Here is a 26,027-nt window from a genome sequence, read left to right on the forward strand (position 1 = left end):
AAGGAATGCTCTAAATAGCTTTTATATAAGACAACATCAAATAATTCCCGTTCTCACTCAGCTGAATATCAAAAAAATTACTATCTGCTCTATTTTTTTCAAGAATTTCAATTCATTTTGCTTCAGGGCTAAAGGACAGTGCAGAAGGAATTCAAAACTCCTGCAGGCACATACACACAAATACCAGCCTGGTATGGATCCAAAGTATAAATCTTACTGTCAGTCTTACAAGTTTTCTGATTCTCTGGAAATACTCAAAGAAACATGAGCACATAAAGCATCAAAGGTCTAAGTATTCCTGTTACTGTGTACAGTGGGGCAAAAAAGTATTTAGTCAGCCACCGATTGTGCAAGTTCCCCCACTTAAAATGATGACAGAGGTCAGTAATTTGCACCAGAGGTACACTTCAACTGTGAGAGACAGAATGTGAAAAAAAAAAATCCATGAATCCACATGGTAGGATTTGTAAAGAATTTATTCGTAAATCAGGGTGGAAAATAAGTATTTGGTCAATAACAAAAATACAACTCAATACTTTGTAACATAACCTTTGTTGGCAATAACAGAGGTCAAACGTTTACTATAGGTCTTTACCAGGTTTGCACACACAGTAGCTGGTATTTTGGCCCATTCCTCCATGCAGATCTTCTCGAGAGCAGTGATGTTTTGGGGCTGTCGCCGAGCAACGCAGACTTTCAACTCCCGCCACAGATTTTCTATGGGGTTGAGGTCTGGAGACTTGCTAGGCCACTCCAGGACTTTCAAATGCTTCTTACGGAGCCACTTCTTTGTTGCCCGGCCGGTGTGTTTTGGATCATTGTCATGTTGGAAGACCCAGCCTCGTTTCATCTTCAAAGTTCTCACTGATGGAAGGAGGTTTTGGCTCAAAATCTCACGATACATGGCCCCATTCATTCTGTCCTTAACACGGATCAGTCGTCCTGTCCTCTTGGCAGAAAAACAGCCCCATAGCATGATGTTTCCACCCCCATGCTTCACAGTAGGTATGGTGTTCTTGGGATGCAACTCAGTATTCTTCTTCCTCCAAACACGACGAGTTGAGTTTATACCAAAAAGTTCTACTTTGGTTTCATCTGACCACATGACATTCTCCCAATCCTCTGCTGTATCATCCATGTGCTCTCTGGCAAACTTCAGACGGGCCTGGACATGCACTGGCTTCAGCAGCGGAACACGTCTGGCACTGCGGGATTTGATTCCCTGCCGTTGTAGTGTGTTACTGATGGTGACCTTTGTTACTTTGGTCCCAGCTCTCTGCAGGTCATTCACCAGGTCCCCCCGTGTGGTTCTGGGATCTTTGCTCACCGTTCTCATGATCATTTTGACCCCACGGGATGAGATCTTGCGTGGAGCCCCAGATCGAGGGAGATTATCAGTGGTCTTGTATGTCTTCCATTTTCTGATGATTGCTCCCACAGTTGATTTTTTCACACCAAGCTGCTTGCCTATTGTAGATTCACTCTTCCCAGTCTGGTGCAGGTCTACAATACTTTTCCTGGTGTCCTTCGAAAGCTCTTTGGTCTTGGCCATGGCGGAGTTTGGAGTCTGACTGTTTGAGGCTGTGGACAGGTGTCTTTTATACAGATGATGAGTTCAAACAGGTGCCATTCATACAGGTAACGAGTGGGGGACAGAAAAGCTTCTTACAGAAGACGTTACAGGTCTGTGAGAGCCAGAGATTTTCCATGTTTGAGGTGACCAAATACTTATTTTCCACCCTAATTTACGAATAAATTCTTTACAAATCCTACCATGTGAATTCATGGATTTTTTTTTACATTCTGTCTCTCACAGTTGAAGTGTACCTCTGGTGCAAATTACTGACCTCTGTCATCATTTTAAGTGGGGGAACTTGCACAATCGGTGGCTGACTAAATACTTTTTTGCCCCACTGTATGACAGAGGTGGGCCTCCTTCTTCCCAGCAGAGGGCCAGACTGGCTGAGACTCAGCAGGAGAAGAGTCACATACTTTGTCTATGACAAAGCTGGTACCGTGAATTACAACAGACAGCAGTCACACCCGGACCAGTGTTAACTTGTAGCACCGCTGGTATGTTTGAAGTAATATTGGCAATCCTGACAATGTTTGTGGTTTCTTTGCCAGACAGCCTGCAGATTTGCAGCTGGCTTTGATTAACTGGAGCAAAGCCGTACTGGCTGGGGGTTTCTTTGACTGTCTTACCAGGTTTGAAATGTTGTACCTACTTTAGCATCAACATCACTGCCTGCAAAGTAGAACTGAGTGATCCAGGAGATGTGTGGGTTACACCATTCAAGGGTTTGCTGTGTGAATGATTAGAAAACTGATCCAACATCCAGTCTCTAATCATCGGCATCATTCAGACTAAACTGGTGCAGTTTACTGAAACTCTATCCCATGATAGTGATACTCCCAAGAAAAAAAAAACAGTTTCTTCTAAGCCGACCTTAGATGTTTTGTTAGCGCTGGAAATTTCTTGTGGACATCACCATTACTTAAGAGATTATGAGATGCAAAAATAAATGAATTAAAAGTCCCAAATTCAAACCCACTTTCATGCACTTTCAGGGCCTTTACGTCATACAATGTTTACGGTATGAAGACAAAATTTTGCATGCTACTGTACAGAAAAAGTTGTGATCCCAGCACTTATTCCACCTCTGTTTACATACTACAGTACAAACACACACTGTAACTGGGACACTTGTTAACATGCTCATTGTGTGTTAGAGGAATGAGCCTTTTCCTCGTCGCCTCTCTGACTCTGTTGCCGCGCCGATAAGAGCGCGCCCCTCTGTCTCTGCAGCATTCCAAGCATCCTGCAGCAAACGTCCGCCGCCATATTGCTGCACGAGAAGAGTCCAGCAGCAACCTGCACCCACTCCCTTTGACCCCCATCTCCCAACACTGTCCACACACACACACACACACTCTTAAGAACAATGGGACGTTCCTGTCATATGAGGGATATGGCTGGAAGTAGAGGTGGAACACACGCGAAGCACGTCTGGCATGTTCAGAGAGGAATGTGCAACAAAGAGTACATGCAGGCAGCAACAATTCTGGGAAAAGTTATTATCTTGTGAAAGAAGTTCAGCAACTCATAAAAATACATATTAAATATGACATCCATCAAGGTACAACAATGTGTGAGAAGCGATTAACCGTCTGAGTCACGCTAAACCCACATTTGAGGCCTTTTTGGTAACATTTCTAAAGCAATCTCTGACCTCCGATAAGTTCAAACATTGAAAGGGTTGAAAATCTCTTTCAATGCTACAAGCTTGCAACCACTTAATGCTGAGAAATCTCAAAATCTGCTGGCAAATCAACCCAGTCTGCTCTGAGAAATCCCCACGAACCTGCACTGCCTCAGCCATTCAGAGATAAGTCAGCCTTTACACAAACAATCAAGCTTCATTCTTTATTCCCGTGACAAGATCTTACAGATAGCAGAAATTCCTCAAACAAATACCCTGAATATCTCAATCCATCAAGATCAGTTGATAACTGTGAGCCGATATTCCCACAGAGGATTCACTAATTTGCATGTGTATTTGATGTCTGGTATTTCGAAGGACGTTCGGTGAGGTGTTAGACCCTCTTGTGAGCCCACACAGCTCTCTCCGAATTACAGCATATCACCAGATAACAGGAGAATTAAACTTGGCAGCTGCGCTGCCATTGACTTGTGCAGATCTGTAACCACCTGTGATGTCTCCCTCTGCTGGTTCTCTGAGGTAAAGGATGGGAAACAAGGTCAACGCACTTCATCTCTCTTTTGTCTGAAACGAATCGCGGAAGTAATGAAGGACGGAGAAAGGGCCGACTCTGATGACTTCATTATAATTTCTTGCACAGTCATCAATATTCTCATCACTTTGCAGCCATCTTGAAATCCATCCACTTTGAGGGAGGATGTATTTTGAACAGTTAACGATAAAAACGAGTCAAATTTGATCAAACGTGCTTTAAAAGTTTGCTTGGCACCATTTTAGCAAAATGACAAAGTCATGCCGAGCGGTGCTGACTTCACCAGTCCAGATAGCTTTTGCAGTAATTTCTCAAAGACTTGCCTCAAAGCAAGTCCTCGAGGTGGTAGGTGTCCTCTCGTGCTGCATCAAGCTACCAGCATCAACCCCGAGAAGGTGAAAAGACTTCAGTTCGTTAAACTAATCATCTTACAGCCTGAATTTATTTTCTGTGAATTATTACATAAGTAAATCAATTCCTCCTCCCTTTTACTTAGGCCCCTTCAAGGAATCTCAGCACATATAAAAACCTTTTCACCTCCCTCTGCAGAGAGCCAGAGGATTGCCTGCCTTGCCAAATTCCTGAGCGCTGTTTGTTGGAGCTTTAAGCGCTCATAAAGCAGGCTCACGAATACCAAAGTGAGAAGTCAGCGAGCTCAGCTGAACATCACTTCTCTTTTGTTATTGTAACATTATGAAGGCAAAAATGAAAGACACATACTTCTCGAGATTTGTTTCCCACTTTATTTCCATTCGATCAGAGCGTCCTTCACTGGGAGAGCAGTAAATTGTCCCCACGCCCCCCTTCGGCTTTTTCACCGGTGCACATGGAAGAAATTAACATTCCATCAGCTTTCTAATGATGAGGACGAAGCACGCCGCAGGGGATGAAGGTCCATGCCAGTATTGGCACGGTGCACGCATTCCTGCGCTCGACGGGCTGGAGGGCCTCTGCAGACGGGTGTTGATGATGGGTTGTGTTTGTGTGTGTGTGTGTGTGTGTGTGTTTGACTCTCCCTCCATCATGGACGCAGTGTAAACGATGTGGTATTTTCTAAGTTATGACAGACGTATGGGGAGGATGGACCCTCCTTTGGCTCGCTGCACCGTCAGTCTGTCTGGATGGAAATGCAAATGTCCCATCGATGCTGCATTCCAGACAAAATAAAATATGCAGGTCAAGAAAAACAAAAAAACAAAAACAGCAGTTTGGACCAACCGAGTTCTCCTACTCAAACTTCATCATCTTGTCCTTCTACCTGGACATTTGACTTACGTGGTGTTCGAACACATTCCTCCTGCTTCCTGAATCTTGCAGTGCAGGATTTAGGGCAGCATCTTGTCAATCACAAGGGAGGCATGCCTTAAAGCATATAAGTTTAACTGCCTTCTGGACACTAAAGGGGATGACCATTTGCGAAGTAGACATCACGTTGTTCTCATTATGACCTCAAGCAACAGACTGAGCCCATAGATTTATCAGGAAAGTGTTACACAAAGCCACAGGCAAAGGGAGACACTGGCCATTTTTCCCAGACTTCAAATTAAATGGATTTGTTTTGCTACTGTGGGAGTCGCCCCCTGCTGGCCATTAGAAAAAAAATACAGCTTCAAGGCACTTGTGCTTTCTGGCTTCACTTTTCAGACCTGTAATCTACATTCAGCTTCTTCTAGCACACAGATAAACACACATTCAAGTGTAACAGCCTACAACCTTTACTACAGACGGTTGTTAAGGAACACTTGGTTTAACTCGAGGCATAAATATGAAAAAACACTCAATCAAGGGACGCACTAACCCATCTGCGATCATTCATGATGATATAATAAAGCCCAAGAACACAGCTGGCACTGTTGTGACTCCATCACTGACCATCCTGCACTGACATCTGGGCAGACTCCAGCTCCGAGCTGCTGTGCAGGAACGTGGAGAACGTCTTGTTGTTCTTCTCCTTCATCCCGAAGATGTGGCTGTCCAAACTCTGCAGCAGCTCCTCAGTCCGTAGGTTCTCTTCCTCCAGGAAACGAGTGACCACTGTGTCTGTCAGCGATGCAGACAAAAGGTCCTAAAGAGGGGGAAAAAAATGCAACTTTAGGATTCATCACCCCAAAAAACTAAACTAAATGTTACAGGACATCAATTTTGATGAGGCTCACCTCGGAAGAGGGAGAAGAAATCTCTTTATCGCTGCTGGTCAGAGAGTCTCCCGGGCTCAAGTTTTGTCCATCAGCTGCAGATTTGCTGGAGCTTAGGACCGGCACAGAGTTTCTCGTGGACAGTCTTGTTGTGGTGCTGCTGCTGGAGGACGAGGAGGCAGATGAATGAGGCCTGCTACCTTGGGACTGGCTGTGGGACAGACCTGTGGACGTCTTGGATGAGGTTTGAAGTTCTTTAAAGAGCATCTGGATCTCTCCTTCATAGCGAGTGGTGTTCTCTAGAGCCTGAGCTTTTCTGACTTGCATGTTCTCCTGTGGCCTGTGACAAAACAACACCCCAAACTATTTAAATCTAATATGGAAAAAACACTTTATATCTTAGTTTTTACAAAATACTGAAAATTTTCCTCTTTTACAGGCGACCGCTGATGGAAAGTAGCCTGTCTGTGTACATATACTCGCTACCTGTTATACGTAGGCTGCTCTTGGTCAGTCGCAGCATGGCTGAGCACAGCGTGTTCATATTTATCCTGACTGTTCTGATTGGAGGCCTCAAGTTTTGACTGCATCTCAGCGAGTGTCTGCCTTAACTGCCGATTCTCCTGCTCCAGGCTGCTCAGAGAAGACACATAACTCTCCCTCAGGGAGGCAAGCGGGGAGCCTCCCCTCTGTGGAGCGATGAGTGATTCAGGGGGTTAAAAGCGACAGAGGAGTGATTCGGACTTAGTAAAAAAGCACAGAAGAGGCACAAAGAAAAGGCTCCTGTCTGTAACATGAGTGATGACTGATATCGAAGCAGACAAACCTTTGGTGACTGAGGCTGCAGTCTCTGCAGCAGACCTTTCAGGTGCTGGTTCTCAGCCTGTACCATCTCCAGCTGTGCATGAGTCATCTGTGAAAGAATGAGAAAAATGTGATGAACCTCAAAGAATACAACATAATTTCACATTTAGCATAAAACAGGCTGCATTAATCTGCCAGAGATACAGAATAAATGCTAAGAAATAGCAAACCAGCCGTCAGGAAATCGAGGTTTGTGAGTAAGTGTCTTATTTATCAAAGCGCCTGTAAAAACAAATTTATACTAAATGCAAAGTGAAAGCAAGTGTATGTGAACACAGATGAATCCATTCGCATGAGTTAAAGATTTTTCAGCCTTTGTGATTGATTATACTCCTCATGTTGAATATAAATGTACCAATATTTCTTAGGTGGGAAACAAACAGGCTCTAGAGAAGGGGTGTCGAAATCCAGGCCTCGAGAGCTGGTGTCCTGCAGGTTTTAGATCTCACCCTGGGTCAACACATCTGAATCACATGATTAGTTCATTGCCAGGCCTCTGGAGAACTTCAAGATAGGGCTGTTCGATATCGGTTGTTTCGTGGTGTCTCAAAATAAGCTGTTTACGGCAATATTTTTTCATCGTTTCGATGGACACTGTAGTGGCTATATTCATTTCTTAAAGTTCTCTATATCTCTTATATTTAATATAACAACACTACAGACGGACAAGCACCTGTTTTTATGCGTTATGGTTAGCAACAACGACGGTAACACCATCGCATGTCCACTTGTTTATGTTCCACGTAAACCTTTCACAATAAAGCTCAAGATCCTGTTCAGACTTTTCAAAATAAACTGAATCACGTGAAAGAGCAGATTGTTTACGGATGAGAAGTAAAAAAAGAGCCGCCAGGTGCTAAAAAATAAACCTTAGACTCAAACGTTAGAACAGGCTTTTCCCCGCAGCACGCCGTGTAATAAATACTCACAAAGAAAACGGCGGCCGTTACAACTTATGTCTAAAAATGTATAGTTTCATGCATCGGTTAAAACACTCGACTCCAGCTACGTGACGCGCAGCTGGAAACACTTCCCGCAAGTCGAGCTGCCCGAGATTCACAGAATTTACAGAAAATGTTACATTTTTGTGATTTATATCGTTATCGGGACGATAGAATTCTTATAGGGGGATATGAGATTTTGGTCATATCGCACAGATCTACTTCAAGACATGTTGAGGAGGTAATTAAGCCATTTGTATGAGCTGTGTTGGATCAAGGACACATCTAAAACCTGCAGGACACTGGCCCTCAAGGCCTGGAGTTCGACACCTGTGCTCTAGAGAGCCGATTACACAAACGGAGAGCAGCAAAGGACAGGACGTTACACCATCAGCTTGTTAAGGGTCTACCATTTTTCTGGTTAAAAGCTTCAAGTTTCACTGTCCAGTCCCTGCCCAGTACAGCATTCATGCAGTCCATTAATCTAGATCATTTATAAACTTGCTGTTATTAGCAGAAGATGCTTTAAGGGGCCTTGGAAAATCTCCATTTTTAAAGGGATTGCTGCTCACAGAGGCTCGTCTGATCATTCTAGTTTTCTCTCTAGAAGAAGTCTTTACCTACATAATCACTGTTTTTGTGAACTGGCACTGCATTCAACTGAATTAACTCACTTTGAGCTCAGCAGACTTCTTCTCTGATCGCTCCTCCTCATCGCGAAGCTGCTGCTTGACGCTGGACGAGGAGGCGCTCAGACTGGCGACGGCGAGGTCGCGCTCGTGCAGCTCGCTGGTCAGCTTTGACACCTCCTTTCTCATTCCCTCAACTTCGCCGCTGTGAGTCTGCCTGGCCCGCTCAAGGTCCTCTCTAAGCTGTAGATCAAACGTAGGCAGGACATGAGGTAGCGACGCAGAGCTGATGTTAAACAACAAGAACAAGAATGAAAAAAAAAAAAAAATGAACAAAAACAAAAACACAGACCCTTTTCGCTTCAGCCATAGAAGAGTCACATTCCGCTTTCAGGCTTCGCAGTTCTTGCTCCGTCTTCAAGTTGTCATCTCTCTGTTTACTCACCACCTGCAGCCTGAGTCCAGAGAAATAAAAGCAATGACTCGCACAGAAAAAAGATCTGAATGAAATCCACTGACAACTCTGTGTGCTCTGCATTTTTTTTTCTTAATTTACTTCAGGTCGATTTCAGTGCATATACACATTTAAAAAGGATCACCGAGGTCCAAAGACATTCAAAAGCTACATTGCATAAATATTCAATATTCCCACACAAGGACTAAAAAATATTAGCATCACTCTGCAACTTTTTGCTCCCACGGTTCCTTTTCTCCTGATAGCTACATCCTAAAATACGTCTGATTTGGAGAAAAGTGATTCGGTCTGTAATTTTTCTTCTTGTGATATAAATCAGGCGCACCCCATTCCCACTCACTCACTATTTGCTTCAGCACAAGACAGGACTAAAAGGAGTAAAAGACTAAAAAACTAACTTGGGTTTTGGACTACAGGAAGGGGCGGACTAACATTACCTCTCTTTGAGACATGCCAGTTCAGCCTTGAGATGACCCTGATATGCTTGGGCACCTTGGAGCTTGGCTGCAGTCTTCTCCAGCTCTCGTCTGAGGATTTCCACACCGGTGCAGCCCTGAGCTACCAGACAGTCTTCCAGAGAGCTGCACAAGAACATCACGCAAACATTCACAGGATGGCAACCTTTATGATGGACAATAGCTAATTGTTTTTCCCAACAGAAAACATCAGAAGATGAAGAAAAGATGTTAGGGAGGATGTGTTGATTCATGCAGGCTGGATAAAAGTATCACTTCATTACTGATGTTGTAATTTTAAATAAACAGGTTTGTTCACTAGGGACGGGAGAACCATGAAACAATCATTAAAGATTAGAAAAACTACAGTATGAAAAGTACAGACCGTGGCTGCAGTGGACACTTGTTGTGGTTTTCAACACTCGGGTCGTATTTAACAGTCGCTGACAGACCAACAACAGCACAAGCAGGAGTAGCCCACAGACCAGTTATACCACATTTTTCACACTGCCTACATCTACAACTGACACAGTCTGCAGGTAGATGGCCAGTTTGCTTAGCATTTAAAGAATTTGATCAGCTCTCGTTTTGGCTGCAGATACTTCAGAGTCAGTCACTTGGAAAGCTACAGTGCTACAAAGCAATATCCTGCCTACAGTGTGGACGCAGTACGCCCCCTTCTGTATAAGTTGCTGAACTACATCACTAGACATACACCCACCGAATGACTTGATCTTTAGCTTGCAGTGCTTGGTTGAATCTGGCTGTTTCGTTACGAAGTCTTTGGCGCTCAAGACTGGTTTGCCGCACAAAAGCATCCTGGGAGTCCAGCTCCTCCCATTCCTCAGAAAGCACCTGCAAAACAGCGGATCATCAGCTGATTAAAAGATATTTTAACCTGGCACCTATGAGGAACTTTGAGCTTGTAAATGCTTAACTGAAAAATCAACATTAAGAGGTTTATGGGCACTGGATTAAATGTTGAAGCTCAGTTTCTCGACACTGATAAAGTTGATCGGTAGACTAAAGTCTTTTTCATTTTCTTTCAGGCTTAATACATGTCGGAGAAACTTGTTGTGAGTGTTGTGTAATTGAAAATCTTCAGTCCTATCACCTTCCCCAGGTTTCTGAACCTACCTTCCAACTCTCAAGTGGTCGGAGACGCTCCAGTTCCAGCTCCTGCGTGTGCAGACTTCTCTGAGCTTTTTCCAGCTGAGAGCGCAGGCGCTGCACCTCCAGACAGCAATCCCTGTGCTCCCTCTCCACTTGGTGCGCTGCCCACTGGGACTGGAAACAACAGAAAACACGTGGTGAATAAAACAAACAAGCCTCTGCTTTCTTTACATGCTGAAGTCACTGAACTTACTTTTATGTGTGAGAGCTCATCTTTCAAGCTCTTATTCTCGGTCTCCAGGATTGTGAGCTCCTGCCGGCTCTGGGTGCGCTGTTGCTCCCACTCCAGAGAGCGCTGATGATATTCCTGCAGAGAGAGGGGAGCTTCATTATACCTCACATACCCAGAAGACGGCAGCAATCCAATGGCATGACTGGGGTGATGTCAGGGTTCACCTTCTGGAGGTCTGTCTCTTTCACTCCTGCGTTAGCGTCCTTGAGGTGTTTGCGCTGAAGCTTATGGTAACTTCTCTTTAACTTATCCAACTGCAGGAATAGAAACGCACTTACTATATTTGAAATCATGCAGGAGAGTGAGTACAAACAGAAAAACTGTAAACTTCTGCCCAAGCAAAAGCAGAAAAGATTTGTAACAGACAAGTTTTCGCACCTCTTCACGGAGTTTGCGCAGTTGCTGCTCGTACTTGGCGGCTAACTCTTGTGGACCCGTCTTGACATCTTCAAGCTGCTTGCGGAGTAATCCAATCTACAGTCATGGGTGAGGACAGTAATGGTGTTGGAAAGAGTTAATATGAGCACTCAATTTATGAGCTGTGTTAGCAACTATCTTATATTGAGGCTATGCTCATTACCAGCTGCATATTTTTATTTTTGGTCTCTACTCAAAATGCTCTTTATTTATTCACACTGAGCCTTGACGCACCACCCCACTTCATCGTTGGTGCCCCACAAAAATTCCAGGTTCACAATCTACAAATTTTATCATCATCAACAAAAATAAAGGATCCAAATCTAGTTTTACTTAAATAAAGGCTAATTTAATCATATCAACAACATCCATTTTTCTTTTCCTCATCTGACGTTGCTTTGTGGCGGCAGCAGACAAAGCAACGCCGCTGGGAAACCTTCAAAAGGGAGCAAGTGTCCTGATTAGAGGCCATCTCAACTTGCTCTTTTTAACAGCGAGGAGCAGTGCCTCGACTCTGAGCTCCCTCCAGATGTCCTGGCTCCTAATCCTACCGCTACGCCCAGACTCACTTCAGCTGCTTGTATCTACCACCACACTCGTTAGGTCATTCTCCAGATTTCAGCACGCACTTTAGGAGTTTGCAGGCACATCACACTCCATGTTCCCATCACTTGTGACTAAGATCATAGCCTCAGACTTGTAGGTGCATGCCCTCATCCTGGCTGCAAACTGCTCCAGTGCATGCTGATGGTCATGCTGTGATGAAGAACAATATCTGATGGATGCAAACTGACTGAATAACCTTATCAGGAATGCCGAATCTGTAGTCGGCGTGAAGCTCATCAGCCTGGAGATTCTTTTAACCTCACTGTCTGAGAGTCTGCTGCTATCAGACTCTTTAATTCATCTACTTGAGTCAGACCCACACATACTGATCAAGACTAAACACACCTCACTGCACTCTGCCACAAAGTATATGTGCACACCTAGCAGCACCTTTGACCTGTTAATGTCCCAGAAACATTAATGTTAATACGTATGTCCTTTTATATTTATATCTTGAAGTTTCGCTGATCTGATCATTTGCACAACACAGGGATGTGATTTTGAGGTTCCCACAATGGACACCACCTCACACCAGCTACACTTTGACATCCTGTCCACAAACATCACTAACAGGATCGAGGGAGGAGTACCAACACTGGATCAACACGTGTACACATCATCATTTATCTTTTAGAACTTTGCTCCTGTTTAGTATAAACTCTTAGGCTCTTCTATTTCACCTCCAGGTCCCTCCGTTCAATTGTGCTCCTTGAGTTTAAAAGTTCCTCTTCTCTACTTTTCAGCCTGAGCTCCAAGGCGCGGTTCTCATCTTCCCACTTCTTCTTCTGATCGTTGATCATGATGTCAATTTGTCGCATCAGTTCCTGAAGCTCCGGCTCACACGATGAAAGGACTGAGCTGAAAGACAAAGCCAAATAATGAAAAGGGTGTAATTTCTGTAAATGCTCATGGCCCAAGTTAGTTCTTTAAGCGCAGTGCAACTTACCTCAGATCAGGGCTGTGCATCGACCCCAGAAAAGCCTCCATCTGGTTCAAAGTAACGTCAGCCCTGTTAGTAACTTAAAGCGGACTTGCTTTACGGGTGCTTCACGTGCCCTTTCCCCACGCAAGAAGTTTACTATAACTTAGCAACCCATAATACACAGCGAGCTAAACCATGGCTGACCTCACTGCTACACGGAGGTGGTTTCTGCTTACAGCATTGTTAGCTCACGTTAGCTGCTGGCTGTGGCTGGTCCGTGTCAACTCATCCAACTTTATTTGTTTACATCACTAGCTGGACTGCCGAACAGCGCGCTTCCTGAGGTATGGCGGTAACTCCACCACTGCATGTGATGTCAACACGCTGTACGTAACTTCAGAGCACAGGAAGCAGCTTGTTTAAAATACTCAAAACAGACCTGTTATCCACACGCCTAGCTATGAAAGTTCGTATTTGGAAATTCCCTGTTGCCTGTAACGATTTTTTAACAAATATTATCATAATATAGGTCATCGTGTTGGCTTCTTAGAAGATTAAAGGATATTGTCAGACATTCTATGAACACGTGGCTCGTTGGTCTAGGGGTATGATTCTCGCTTCGGGTGCGAGAGGTCCCGGGTTCAAATCCCGGACGAGCCCAATTTTTGTACCGTTAAGGACTGTTGACATATTTACTTCAAACATCTGCAGTGAATTTTTGTGGAGTCTACGTAAGTGGTCAGCACTGCTACCAGTTTTCAAGCTAATGCGCGTTTTCACTTCTGAATTGGCTTGTGGTTGTGTTCTGGTGTTCTGGGAATCCGTCCCACCACACTAAAAACTCTACCCGTTGTTTCTGCGCATGCGCCACGCGTGCGCAAAAACACAAACCCCAAATTGACTTCATTTTTTTAGGCCAATGTGAATATTTGTTATGGTTATGATTAGGGTTATGGTTACGGTTTGTCAGAAGTCACTTTCAAATTATCGTACGTATAGGACGATTTGCCAAAGTAGGACGGTCTCAGAACCGGTGATTTATATGCTGTGCCAGTCACGGTAGAAACCAAGAAAATAGTGTAGGGTCCCTACTCTTTGTGGTCAGTTGTATTTTTGGAAGGAAAAATATTTCTTACGTCGATTCCGTCCAAACAGTTTTCAGGAATTTGCTGACATCGGTTAGTCCTTATATTGAGGTTGCGATTATATTCTCTTATAGCGATGCGATGATTGTTGATTAAGTACATTCATGGATGTGTTAACATATAAAAACGCTACCACGGGATTCCCTGCAACTGGCTCGTTGGTCTAGGGGTATGATTCTCGCTTTGGGTGCGAGAGGTCCCGGGTTCAAATCCCGGACGAGCCCTCCTTTTCTATTTTTCCTAAAGGATATCAACCCTTTTCAATTTATCTTGAAACATAAGGATGTTTTTAATGTTAAAGCTAACTAGATTACTTTTTCTGTTTGACTACACCCGCCTTCCATTGCGTCATTTCCCCGTTTCTCCACCTGCCTGTTGTCAAACACTGAACAAAGAGCGTCCCAGCCGCTCTGCTTCCCCAGCTGTTATGCTGGGTGGGTATGGGGCCGTGAGAAAGAGAAAGAGCTAGAGACGTTTCTGTTCCGCCCCCACAAACCCAACAGACACTCCTAACAGGAGGCAGACGAGCCGGCTTTCTGACACCATTTACTGCAGAGAGGCTGAGCTGTGCAGCCAAAGACGGACAATAAATTACACGCAAAGGCCAGCTGTAAGTACACTCTTTATTATTATTATTGAAACATTTTTCTTTCAAATCAGCATAAGATATTAGATGGTAGTGTATTTTGGTATATTGCTGTCCTTTCTAATCAGCTCCATTGTCTGGAATAGAACATCAATAATCCTACAATAATCCAGATTAACCTTTATTTAAATATTAAATTATTAGATCTTAATTGGACATCTTAACTACAAATGTAACTTAAATTTGATGCAGCAATGCTTCTAATAGCTAATAAAAATGTTTTTTTTTAATGTATTAGGGAGTCACTTTGGTGAGCTTGGGACCTGCAGGAGCCATCATCTTCACCATTGTTTCTAAACACCGGACTTGCAGAAAGCCTTTTCACACCCATTAAAAATTTAGATTTTGTAGAAAAATCATTCATTCCACAAGTTGTCGGGGTTGACCATGGTTCTCTGTGAGGATGGCGAATGTAGCGTCTGCCTGTTGCCCTACTCCCGGGTGGAGAGGATCCCCCGAGTGCTCCACTGCAGGCACACCTTCTGCGATTCGTGTCTGGAGAGGATGTCAACGGAGAGGAACGGTCTGCTCACCGTGGGCTGCCCTTTGTGTCGCCGGGTGACCTGCATAGGCCGAGGTCGAGGTCTTCGAGAAGCTCTGTGGGTCAACAGCAAGCTGTGGGACCAGATACCGGAGGATGTGGACGTAAGAGAAGAAGAGGAAGAGGAGGACGGAGAGAAGCAAACAGCTGCACAGGAGAGGATAGAAGATAAACAGTTACAAGGAGAATGGTGGGTTTATCATTTTGAGTCTTTAAACATTACAACGTGGAAGTTGAGGACTAAATGTTTTAAATGGCAGAAAATGAGAACAAAACCTCTTTGGAGGGAGTGCTGAATATAAAATTCCTGTCATACCGAGTCATTTACACATTAGTGCCGAGCAGTCCATTTGTCCACACAGCTTCTCATTAGCGCCTCGGCTCTACAGCATTCTTCCCAAAGCCCAGTCTGACACGAGAGTCTTTTCTCTTTTCAGCATTTCCTCGAGATCCGCCAGAGCGAAGCTCAAACTGCCCACGTTCTTCAGGAGGTTCAGCCTGACGAAGCAACACCAGGAGAGAATCGTGTCTGGCAGCAATGTGTACGTCCTGAGTTTGTAGCTTTTATTTACAGATTATTAGTAAAAATGATCACTTAAATTTTTCTGTTTGTTTAATCTTAAAGGGAAATGAAATCCTGGCGCAGACTTTCAACAGAAGAGACTTTTTAAAAATACGAAAACTGACAAGTGGCCGCTCTCAGGAAGAGAAGACACAACTTTGAAGGGAAGCTGTGGTCGCTGGGGGAGGAGGATTCATTTGTGATCCTGTCAGGACACGGTTTTGTCCTCAGCCAAAGGTGCTCCGTCTCCCCATTATTTATTCTAGGATTAATTCTCCCAGCCGTTGCTGTGGGATTTAGTTCAGCTGTCCCAGAGCGGCTAACACCCGTAGACCTAGACCCCCTCAGAACAGATGGTCCCCTCTCCATTTCAGCTCCTGAATAGCCATCATAACTTATTGTTTTCTGTATTTATGATAGCTAGGACATGAAGTATTTAATAAAACTATTTTTGAAACAAGTTTCCATTGGGTTTTATTGACATCTGAAAGAATCATGAGCTTTCCTCCTTTACCGCATGCACCATTTATGACACATGAAGTATTTAAGTGAGTGAAGAAAGTGAAGCCAGGAGGGGATTTCTGAATATAATTTCTGTGGAGAAGACGCACAACAAAAACCTGCCACAAAAGACTCATTCAACCACGAAAGTGGATTATAAAACTCCATTCACCGAGCATCTGGCACATATTCCACGTTCAATGATATCTGCAAACTGGATCATCACTTTCTTTTTGTTCCACCTTATGTGCACGTTAAACCCGCCCGACATATTTTAAAGAAGATACGTTGAGAGGACTATGATGTGTTTGTTGTCTCAGTCACATTAAGGTCAGTGCTGTTTGGATGGAGCTGAAAATCTGTTAGTTGTCACACTGGTTTGGACTCAACTGTTAGCCTGCACACTCTTAGTCATGTATTGGCAGGCGGTGTGTTATTCTGCCTTTAGATACCATATTCCCACGTTTAAGTGTTAAATGACTGCCAAACAGGAAGCTGCTTCCAAGTTCAAAACAAGCTGGCAGCCACGGGGGCGGGCTGGACGGGAATGTATCAGGAAGGCAGCAACAAACAAACACGCACACGCATGATTGTGTATATGGGAAAGAACCAGTTTCAGTTTTGCAATGTATTTACTGGCTCTCAGTGCAGGCCTGATGGTGGTAATACCCAAGATTAAAGCTGAACAGAACAGGAAACAACTCCCAGATTGTCTCAGCAGTGGTGGGATAATGTAGATAACTGACTTCAGTTAGATTTGGAATGCTAAAATATAAAATTACACTTTTCCTGGAGGATAATTTAGGCCTAGCATCAGAATTAAATACTGTGGTAAATTACACCAACCTAAAAACTGAAGGCCCGCGTAAGCACCTGCAGGTTTCTTTGGTCAGACTGATTAATGAGGCAGTTATTTACCCCGGAGCCGCAAAAATATTTTCAGCTCCAGCGGGGAAACTTTGCAACAACGTCATGGTGTAAGATCATTTCCTCAGTACTGCATTGCAAACAATAGTACATTCCTGTTTGAGTATCTGAATTCACACAAACACTCGCAGTACAGAATAATACGTCTGGGATTAATTAAACAAATTAAAGATCAACTTTCATTCTTGTGATTGAAACACTACGTTATTACCTGCACAGGTGGCCTAGAAAGAGTCACCATTTAGTTTCTGTTTTACAGCTGGAAACAGCAATGAAATCAGCAAACCGTCATGAGTAGAAACTGGAGATAATCGTTATTGAGTCAAAGTAGAAACCATGCATGCCACGACACGTGTGATAACTTGACACAATAATTCCTTATTGTGACCTACACAATGAGAGAGTGCACATAACAGCAAGCTTAAAGTCATGACAGTACAGCAGTTTTAGCATTATCCAATCATCTCAGGGTTTTTATTGCGTCCCATATTTTTTTGTGTTGTAGTTTTCAAAAGGTTAAAATTTAAGACAGACACCTTTTGAAAGTCTGGCTTTTATCCAGTGTGTATAAAGGAAACCTTTGATATTTTGTGTTAGTAATACAAAAAGAAGTTTTTAATTTACTGTATCATTGCTTTTTTAGGCTGCCAACAAAGACTTAAACTAAGATTTTTTATTTTATTTTATTTTTTTTAGGTAGGTGGGACTGGATCTGGGTTGGAAATGCTCTGACCGTTTACAGATTGTTTTACAGCAGCTCTACGTCCTTGTTTCAAGAACGATGACAGCCATGTCCATCTTTTATATAGTCTTTGTTTTTTCTCTGGCTAAGTACAAATGGCCAAAACTGTCAAATTAAAATTATATAAAGAAATACATAAATGACCTATTAAAAATATAAAATTAAAATAACTAAATATAGTATAAAGATACAATCAGGTAGCAATTATTTAAAATATATATAAATACATTGTATTTGCAATTATATTTTTTAATTAATCTTATTTTCAGCCGTTTATAAAGTTCATGAGCGCAGTGATTCAAGTAGAGAGGCTCAGATCTCCTTCTCCCAGACCACTTCCTTCAGCTCCTCTGGGATATTATCTCCAGTGTAGGCCTACCTGGGGCCTCTTCCAGTAAGACATACCTGAAAGCCCCCACCTGGGAGGCACCCCCACACAAATCTTATTAAAATGTTTTATTTATTTTGGATTTTTACAGCTTTGGTCCTCCAAAGCTAAGGAAGAAAGAAACGAAGAAGTAAAGTTTATTTAAGAAAAGTCCCGTGCATGACTTTGGTAATAAGACATCTTTATTAATCATTTGGAGAGACATGCTAGATTTCTGTACAGTGTGAATGGAAAGCCAGAGCACAGGGCTTCCCCCCCCACATCCTCAAACACACAACGCCTCCCCCAACAAGACATCTGCTGCATCACTTGGTCCATTTCAGGAGAAATGTTAACAGGAAACAACGAAACAAAGGTGGACTTTTATATCGAAGGGGAATAAATACGAGTGTGTGAGTGTGTAATGATCAATCATTTTGCTGTGATTTGAAACATAAATACCTCCCTCCTCACGAGGCAGCAACACAAAGAGAGTAAACATTACAAGACTTTCATTTTGAGGGATTCAAACTTAAAATCCAACCTGCAAAACAGTATGTTCCAGTCCAGATCTCCCATCATATTTGACCAATCCCGTCTCTCACTAGTCTTATTATTTGGCTCATTATGTGGGTTAGAAAGGTTCACTAGCTTTCACCAGAGTGCTCCCCCATTTATTTTTTTGTGTGGTTTTTTTTTGTGTGAACGTGAACAATTCCTACATGTTTGATTCTACTCTAAGACACAGTAAATATTATTATTTTTTAACCATGTTTCTAAAACATCAACATCGTCACTCTAAATCTAAAACATGTTCTTAAAAAGTGCAGGAAAGATTTCACCTCAAAGACAAGTCAAAGTAGTGTTCTGACTGACTTCACAACCGCCACGTAATCCTACGACTCTGGACATTTTTAAGAGCCGTTTGCAACCTTGCATCATACAAACGGCAGCAGTCAGTTTAGGTGCTAGTATGAGGATCCACTGGTGTCAAAATTACATTTGTACGGCTGCTGTCTATGTGGCCAAAACATGCCCGAAAAGTCGCCCTGCTCGTTTTACCGGATTTGAAAAAACTGGCCGCGTTTTTTAAACTTTCATGTCTGTTCACAAAAACGAGAGACAAGCAGAGCAGCACTTAAAAAAGACGAGAGCCTCATCCAATATAGGATTTATACTTATTACAAGGGATAAAATAAATAGAAAGACACATGACGTCATGGCATCATCTGGAGCAGAGTCAGTCCCAGACTAGTGGGTGTTTTTGCCCAACAGCAGCAGATCTCTGCTGACCCACCTCGGCTGCAGGGTGGGCATCAGACACGTGTGCCTCTAAGTACAGGGCATTCATTGCTGGTTATGATTTTTCCATTCCTTTATATGACGATAAAACTCGAAACTTGAAACCTGCACTGCAGCCACAGGCGTGTAAAGGAGCACCAACTGTTGGGTGCTTTCAAAGCAGAAAAATTAAAAGAGATCTCCAGACAAAAGCTAGGGATCCTTCATCCAGGGAAAACTTGTGACTTTTTCTTCGTCTGCACAGACACCTAGTTGACCGAAGGGCTCTCGCTCAGTCGGCTGTGCCTGAACTGAATTAAATACTAAGTGAGTCTGAGCTTTTAGGGAAGAGCATTTTGACATGTAACACAGTAAAATCTTTTAAAAAGCCAGCTCTGTAGCATAAATGATGGAAAAATAATGATCAGGTGAGGTTATAGAACTTCAGCAGACTTTTGGCACTGAATAATCATCAGTTGACTTTGCTCTAGACTTTGATCAAAAAAACAAATGAAAGAGACGCAACCTCACCTCATCACTGGACTATGGATTATCTTATATTAGTTTAAGAGACAGTCTGACTGCATCTTTATTTTACGAGAAGCCAGAGTCAACGTCTGTCCATGGTTGGTTTTTCACCATCATACCGACAGCAGTTTTTACGTCGCTTCACAGTCACAGAATCACTGCAATCATTTGCCTCAAGATTCTGTTGGAAGCCTGTTTGCACTGCATGCATTGCAAACACAGCTGACAAATGCTTAGTGTGTCTTTGTGTGAACATAATTATGGCACAAATGGATCCTCATACTACAAACATAAAAAACAACAACAACAACAAAAAAAACCTCATCTCAGTGGGAACACGAAACGACAGTTTCTATGACAATCAGAAATGTCTTTGAATTAAGTGACTGTACATTTACCATGAAGCTTCTCATAACTTCATATTAACCTGAAAGGTCTACATGTGCAAATTAGTCTATTGTCAGGAATGAAACTGATTTACAATGTTAAAGGTCGGTTTGAACACAGAACCGGTCATCAGGGAACTTTAGCCTGTCCTCTGTGACCCAAGGCGAGGGCTTTGATCCTCCGTTGCTCGCTTACAGTAAGTACACTGTATGTGCATCATAATCACAAACACCAAGATACCACACAATGCAACAGCAGCTGACAGGTGAAAACAGTGACCCCGAAGTTGCCGTAATGTGGCGAGGATGATGCGACTTGTCAGTGGCCCTCTATGTGACTGCATTCTAACGTTGCCGATGCAGAAAGCACACGTTTACACCCACACACACGCACGCACGCACGCACACACACACGACAAAAACATATCCTCTAGTCAAGTATACAAATCCAGTTCGTAAACAAACAGACAGAAAAAAAAAGACTTGGACTAGTCGTCATCCGAGTGCATTGAGTCACGGGTGTAATGTTACCATTTACATATTCAAACTTGTGTACACGGGTAAACAGTACCTATGCTTAAAAACTAGGCATGCATTAGATACTCGAGAAGTTAACTTTGTCCTGTAATGACTCAAACACCAAGTTATGGATCCCACCTGAGTTATGGGCAGAAGGGAAGTTGGAAAAAAAAGGTCTATTAGGAGTTACACAAGTTTTCAGTGGTTACAGTTTGGGGGATTTCTGCATTTGCCCATAACAGCAGTGGCATCCATAAAAATATATCCAAGCCTACCGTCTCTTGTCCAGCTCTCACACACAGAGCTTGTTGGGTCATTCCATAAAAAACAAAAAACAAAACAAAGAAAAAGAAAAACAACAAAAAAATAAATCAACAAAATCTTAAAAAGTTCCCACCTGGCTCCCTCAGAGTCAGCACGTTGTGTATGTACAGTAACTTCAAGATATTTACTGAAGTCATGCAGAGTTCTACCTTCAGACTATGAATATTTTCAGGCTTACATAGGCTGACATGTTTAACCCATTTCACAGAACATAACAACACCAATGTTGTTTCATAAGCCACATTCAAGCGTGTTATCACAGGAGGACTCACAACAAGAAGATCAAAATGTAAGTCACATTTCAGATGCTATAACCTATTTGGATCAGCCACATATCTCACTTTTTTTTTTTTTTAATTTCTCCACTGAATTACTAGAAATACCAATGATATTTCTGTCACTCTACAGATCCTATCATGTTGACAGCCTAACACTGATTTGCTTTTTTTCATCTCCTGAACTTTTATAACAGACAGAAATCAGTAAGGTGAAATAAAAAATGTACTTTAGGGGTCTGTAACTCAGAAAATATTCATAGTATGTGTTAAACACTAATGCTATTGTAACACTTAACTAACACTTAAACACTAATGTTATTCTACACTTAAAAGAAAAAAGCAGAGGGGGCCAGGTGGGAGGCATCGACTGATTTTTATGGAATGACTCTTTTCCGGAGAGATTTCCCTGAATACAAAAATAGAAAAGAAACTGGGGAAACTCTTTAAAAAAATGTACACATAAAGCAACTTGGTGTTCTCTCCTCCACAAACATCCTTTTTTAGCAAGTTGTAGGATTTTTCTTTTCTTTTTTTTTCTTTTTTTTAAACTTGGCAGTTTTGTTAATAAAACCAGGCTACTTTCGAACCAAACCCACACACTGCTCACTCCAACCGATGACCAGTCGTCAGGTGAGGAGGCCAGATTCGCAACGTGCAAAGTCAACTGCGGTTAACCAATAGGAAGCAACAAAACAAGCATGTGGTGTAAATGATGTTTTCCTTTTTTCCCCCTCAGGATGGATGCAGAGCATTAACAGGAACAGCCGCCCTCAGTGGTCGGGGGCTCCTGCGGTTTGTCCAACTTGATGTCAATCACTGAAGAAGAAGATTAAGGAACCTTTGGGAACATGAAGACCTAAAGAGGAAAAGCCTGCATTACCAGTGTCCACCACTAGATGCTGCTGTTTTTTTGCATTTAGCTTTCAATCAACAATTCTTACTGAACATGTTCTTCATGAGTCAACAATAATAACAATAACAATAATAACGATTAAAAATGATAAAAAAATGTTTATTTTCATTGTCATAAATGTCAAAAACTAGAAACTTTCAGCTTTATTTTGATTAGATTTTAGATTTTGATGTGGACAATATTGTTTCAGCTTTCATTTTCAGCTTATATATATATATATATATATATATATTATTTTTTTTTTTTTTTTTTTTTTTTTTTTCACTAAGATGCTTGTTCACGCCTTGTTTTAGCTTCAAGTTTTGTTTCAATTAACCTACAAATGAGGTTTGGATGCATTTTATCCAAAAATCGTTCCACAAGACACCTAAAGAAAATTTTATGCAACACGAAGAATTACCTTTTAACCAAGCAAAAGGCAAACTATGTGACTGTGTTACTCAGTGTCAAAGAATCGGTAAAGAATTTGACTCGCTCTTGGACGGGCAGACCTGTCATGGTGTTACGGTGAACCTTGAGATTTGACAAACGTGTTTTGTTCATGAGGCTGGCATTACCCAGCTCATCGAGGAAACCTCTCGTCTATTGTTAGCAGCTGAAAATGGAAGCTGATGCACAAAGGCGTGTTAATGAGTAGCTTCTGTAAGTCAGAATGATTTTTCCCACAATGCCGGTGAGCTGTTATTGTCTATTTCCCGGTCAGTATGAGCTCTTTTGTCTTATGGAGGCAAAAGTAAACCATGACTGAGTGCTTCTGTATGATGACCTACTGATAAATGCAGCAGCAGCAGCCTCCTACTTACTAATTACTGTTCTGCTGAACATGATGCATGTGTAAGAAGGAGGCCTGAAAAACTGTGACCTATATACTCCATGCAGGTGATTTAAGAAACAATCCCAGTGTGGCTGACAGATACCAGTCCAAACTGCTCCAGGCAGCAGTTCAGGTGTGTATATTTTTATATTTAATGGTTGCATGTCATTATGTGTCACTTCAAGGACGGCGGTTAAATGCAACATATACAGGAACGTTCCCCTTTGGATTGGATCCCATCTGGAAACTGAGGCTGCCAACATCTCCAAACCAAATGAGCCCCATCAAACTGGAATATTTTAGCTGCCTGAAAAGCTAGTGTGCATGTTTTAGCAGTGGTTAATGAGGCACTGGTAAACTGTTTCCTAACCGCTCATCCAACCCAGAGTCACCAGTGAGCCTGGAACCCAGGTGGGGACACATCTGTCCCTAAAGCATACTGAAAAATTTAGCTGGGATTGGTCAAAGCAGCTCCAAATATCTGTTTAACAGCTTAAAATCAGATTGAAATATACCAGCTTTGTAGGAAAAGTTCACATTACTTTCTACTTCTGTTGTACTATATTGCTGTTAAATATAGTGCTGATGTTGTTTATATATAGGCAGTAAATACTGTCTATCATGGAGAATTTGGAAAAATAAAAGCGGTAAAATTCTGCAGCCTCCTCGATGTGGAATCAGCTGCAAATTCACCTAAATCTTAAAGAGTTGCTGTTGCTGGCGACATGGAGACAGTTACTCTAAACTTAAATCCATGAATGAAAGCTATTGTCTGTTCTATAATTTTTTTGAAGTTTTTATGGTTTTTGGTAAATTTTCACAGCCTGCTTATCCGCTAGAACAACACAGATTAAGTGGCCGAGGGAATCAAACCCGAGCCCTTGTGACCTTCTGGCACAAAGGTTGCCAGCTCAGTGAGCCACACCTGTGCTCCACACCGAGCAACAGTGACAAACAATGAAAACTGAACTGAAACCAACAAAGCCACTCTGGAAACTGGGAATAAACTCAAGTTAAAGGACAAAAAACAAATAAAAATAAAAACTATAATAATCCTGGTCTGATGCGATTTCTTTTTTCCTTCCTCTCTCTCTTACAAACATGGATGACCCCAGCACTCGATCTGGGTCAAGAACCTTTTTCACTCTCCCCATCTGCAGCGCCGCAGCGGTAATGAGGCGCTGTGATTAGACAGGAAGCTGTTCTCAGGAAGAGAGCAGAAGGCTGCACTGCACAGGTGACATCCAGCATAAATCAGCACGACCTGTCTGGCCCCAATTTAAAACCAGCCATTAAAGGCAACAAGGGACAAACTGTTCAAAGAAATCCACAAAGCTAAAGCTCATTCTGCTCACTCAGTATTTTATTTGATTCGTTTCATTCCCTTTTACCATTTGAGTCAGCAAATTGTTATTTATATGTCATCTCTTCCGTTCCAATTATGGATACTCAGATTAAATATTTACAAAGTTTGACCCTGAATTAACTTTCATTTCAGTTTTCTCCAGGATGTAAAAAAAGAAAAGAAGCATGTACAGGATTACCAATTAAAGCTAATGAAGGCAAGCTTTAGAAAGCCTTCCACCCCCAACAAGTTACACAGACACAAAGTTACACTAGATTGCAGTTTCACTAAGGGCTCGATTCATACACGAACAATACAAACGTCTCTGTCAGTAGAACTAATTCACTTTATAGATATGGTTAGCCAAGAAAAAAAAAAGTAGTACTTGTGCATTTCATCTGCTGGTGTTGACTGGTCTACAGTGACTGAGCAGCCATCCATCAGGAGACTTAAGAGCACTGCATGCTTCCATCTGTCAATGAGCTTAATGGGGATGCCAATTTCCTCTCCCAGCACCTGCCCACAGTGCCAGGACTACTGCAGAACCCCACAAAGAACACAGGAGACGATGACAAACACCCACAAACATGGATGAGCTAAAGGTTGCTATCAAAGCAATCTGGGCTTGAGTGACACTTCAGCAGAGTCCCAACCGAGTTCTGAGCATGTACTTTAGGATACTTTTCAGAAGTTGGACATTTCTGTATGTAAATCTATCGGGGTGGCTTTAGTTCTGGAGGTAGAGCAGGTCATCTACTAATCCGAAGATTTGTGTTTCAATTCTTGGGTGCTCCAGTCCCAAAAGCTGCTGATGTATTCATCGGAGAGTGAGCGTTAGATAGAAAGCACTCAGATGTAGAAAAAAAGTGCTCGTGTGAATAAGACATGCTGTGTCATCCTTCTAATGTCTCTGGCTTCAAACACTAAGTAAGTAAGGATTATTTGGAGCAGTGACTCATGCAAAGCACCTTTTATAAGAATCCAAAACTAAAAATCTGAAGTTGGAGATGAACCACTTTAATATGAAGACAAATATCCAACTGTAATAAAAGCAGTTTCCACACGTGTATCCTGGTCTCAGCCTATCTGCGCCCTTCTCCCGGTGAGATTAATAACATTCACAATGCAATAACAGAGGAGTTGCTCCATTAAGTGACAGTGTCAGCAGAGCCACAAAGCTGCTGTCATCACCTGTCATCCATCACCGCACCACCTCACTCCGCTCGCACCCTACATCCATAATGCTTCATTAAAACAGGAAACATGGCTGCAATAAAGAAATGATCCAAGGACCTCAGAGTGCTGTTAGCTTACCGAATCTATTAGATAGTTTATAACACCAGAACAACTCTTAGTAAAAACTAAACTGGGTTCGACTAGCGAGGCCTGAGAGACACCAAATGCAAACCTCTGAGGCATTTCCTGTTTTATCATCTTTTTTGACCATATTTTATATAATAAACATACTTTTCTAGGAAGCTACATCCATCTTTTATATACAGTCATAGTGTGTTTTCCAAAGTACAGCTTTTACTAAGCAGCTCCCTGTGCAGCATAAACTCATTATAAAAGTGTTTACTGTGGTCCCAGAGCGAAGGTGCTG

The 26,027-nt window shown here is 42.3% G+C and overlaps 3 protein-coding genes and 2 non-coding genes across 7 annotated transcripts in view; 3 read left to right on the forward strand and 2 right to left on the reverse strand.

Annotated features, from left to right (window-relative positions):
- Positions 1-1,921: 1,921 nt before the first annotated feature.
- On the reverse strand, positions 1,922-12,811 carry cep63 (centrosomal protein 63). The gene is made up of 14 exons (XM_004552845.4): positions 12,630-12,811; positions 12,364-12,541; positions 11,039-11,134; positions 10,825-10,914; positions 10,622-10,735; positions 10,393-10,542; positions 9,977-10,110; positions 9,238-9,381; positions 8,678-8,780; positions 8,371-8,568; positions 6,718-6,804; positions 6,378-6,580; positions 5,913-6,231; positions 1,922-5,821 (listed from the first exon to the last, which is right to left on the reverse strand). The coding sequence occupies exons 1-14, from the start codon at positions 12,668-12,670 to the stop codon at positions 5,621-5,623; spliced, it is 2,058 nt and encodes a 685-aa protein (XP_004552902.3). The 5' UTR covers positions 12,671-12,811; the 3' UTR covers positions 1,922-5,620.
- On the forward strand, positions 12,811-15,954 carry im:7152348 (uncharacterized). 2 transcript variants are annotated; one of them, XM_012919492.3, is made up of 5 exons: positions 12,811-12,949; positions 14,146-14,360; positions 14,635-15,127; positions 15,375-15,479; positions 15,563-15,954. In XM_012919492.3, exons 3-5 carry the CDS (start codon positions 14,784-14,786, stop codon positions 15,606-15,608), a joined length of 495 nt encoding a protein of 164 aa, XP_012774946.1. In that variant the 5' UTR covers positions 12,811-12,949; positions 14,146-14,360; positions 14,635-14,783; the 3' UTR covers positions 15,609-15,954. The 2 variants fall into 2 exon arrangements, with proteins under 2 accessions (XP_012774946.1, XP_076736369.1); XM_076880254.1 differs by having other exon boundaries at positions 12,826-12,949; positions 14,254-14,360.
- trnap-cgg (transfer RNA proline (anticodon CGG)) lies at positions 13,194-13,265 on the forward strand. The gene has a single exon. It is a non-coding gene; the product is annotated as a tRNA-Pro (tRNA).
- Positions 13,903-13,974, forward strand: trnap-ugg (transfer RNA proline (anticodon UGG)). Its single transcript has one exon. It is a non-coding gene; the product is annotated as a tRNA-Pro (tRNA).
- A 2,267-nt stretch (positions 15,955-18,221) lies between the features above and the next one.
- The window catches only part of rab6ba (RAB6B, member RAS oncogene family a), a 71,000-nt gene continuing 63,194 nt past the window's right edge, over positions 18,222-26,027 (reverse strand). For both annotated transcript variants that reach the window (XM_076880091.1, XM_076880092.1), the window contains exon 8: positions 18,222-22,168. In XM_076880091.1, the coding sequence (XP_076736206.1) occupies positions 22,104-22,168 (65 nt within the window). In that variant the 3' untranslated portion in view covers positions 18,222-22,103. The remainder of the gene's footprint in view (positions 22,169-26,027) is intronic.

Source organism: Maylandia zebra, linkage group LG23, assembly GCF_041146795.1.
Source record: "Maylandia zebra isolate NMK-2024a linkage group LG23, Mzebra_GT3a, whole genome shotgun sequence".
Lineage (NCBI taxonomy): Eukaryota > Metazoa > Chordata > Actinopteri > Cichliformes > Cichlidae > Maylandia > Maylandia zebra.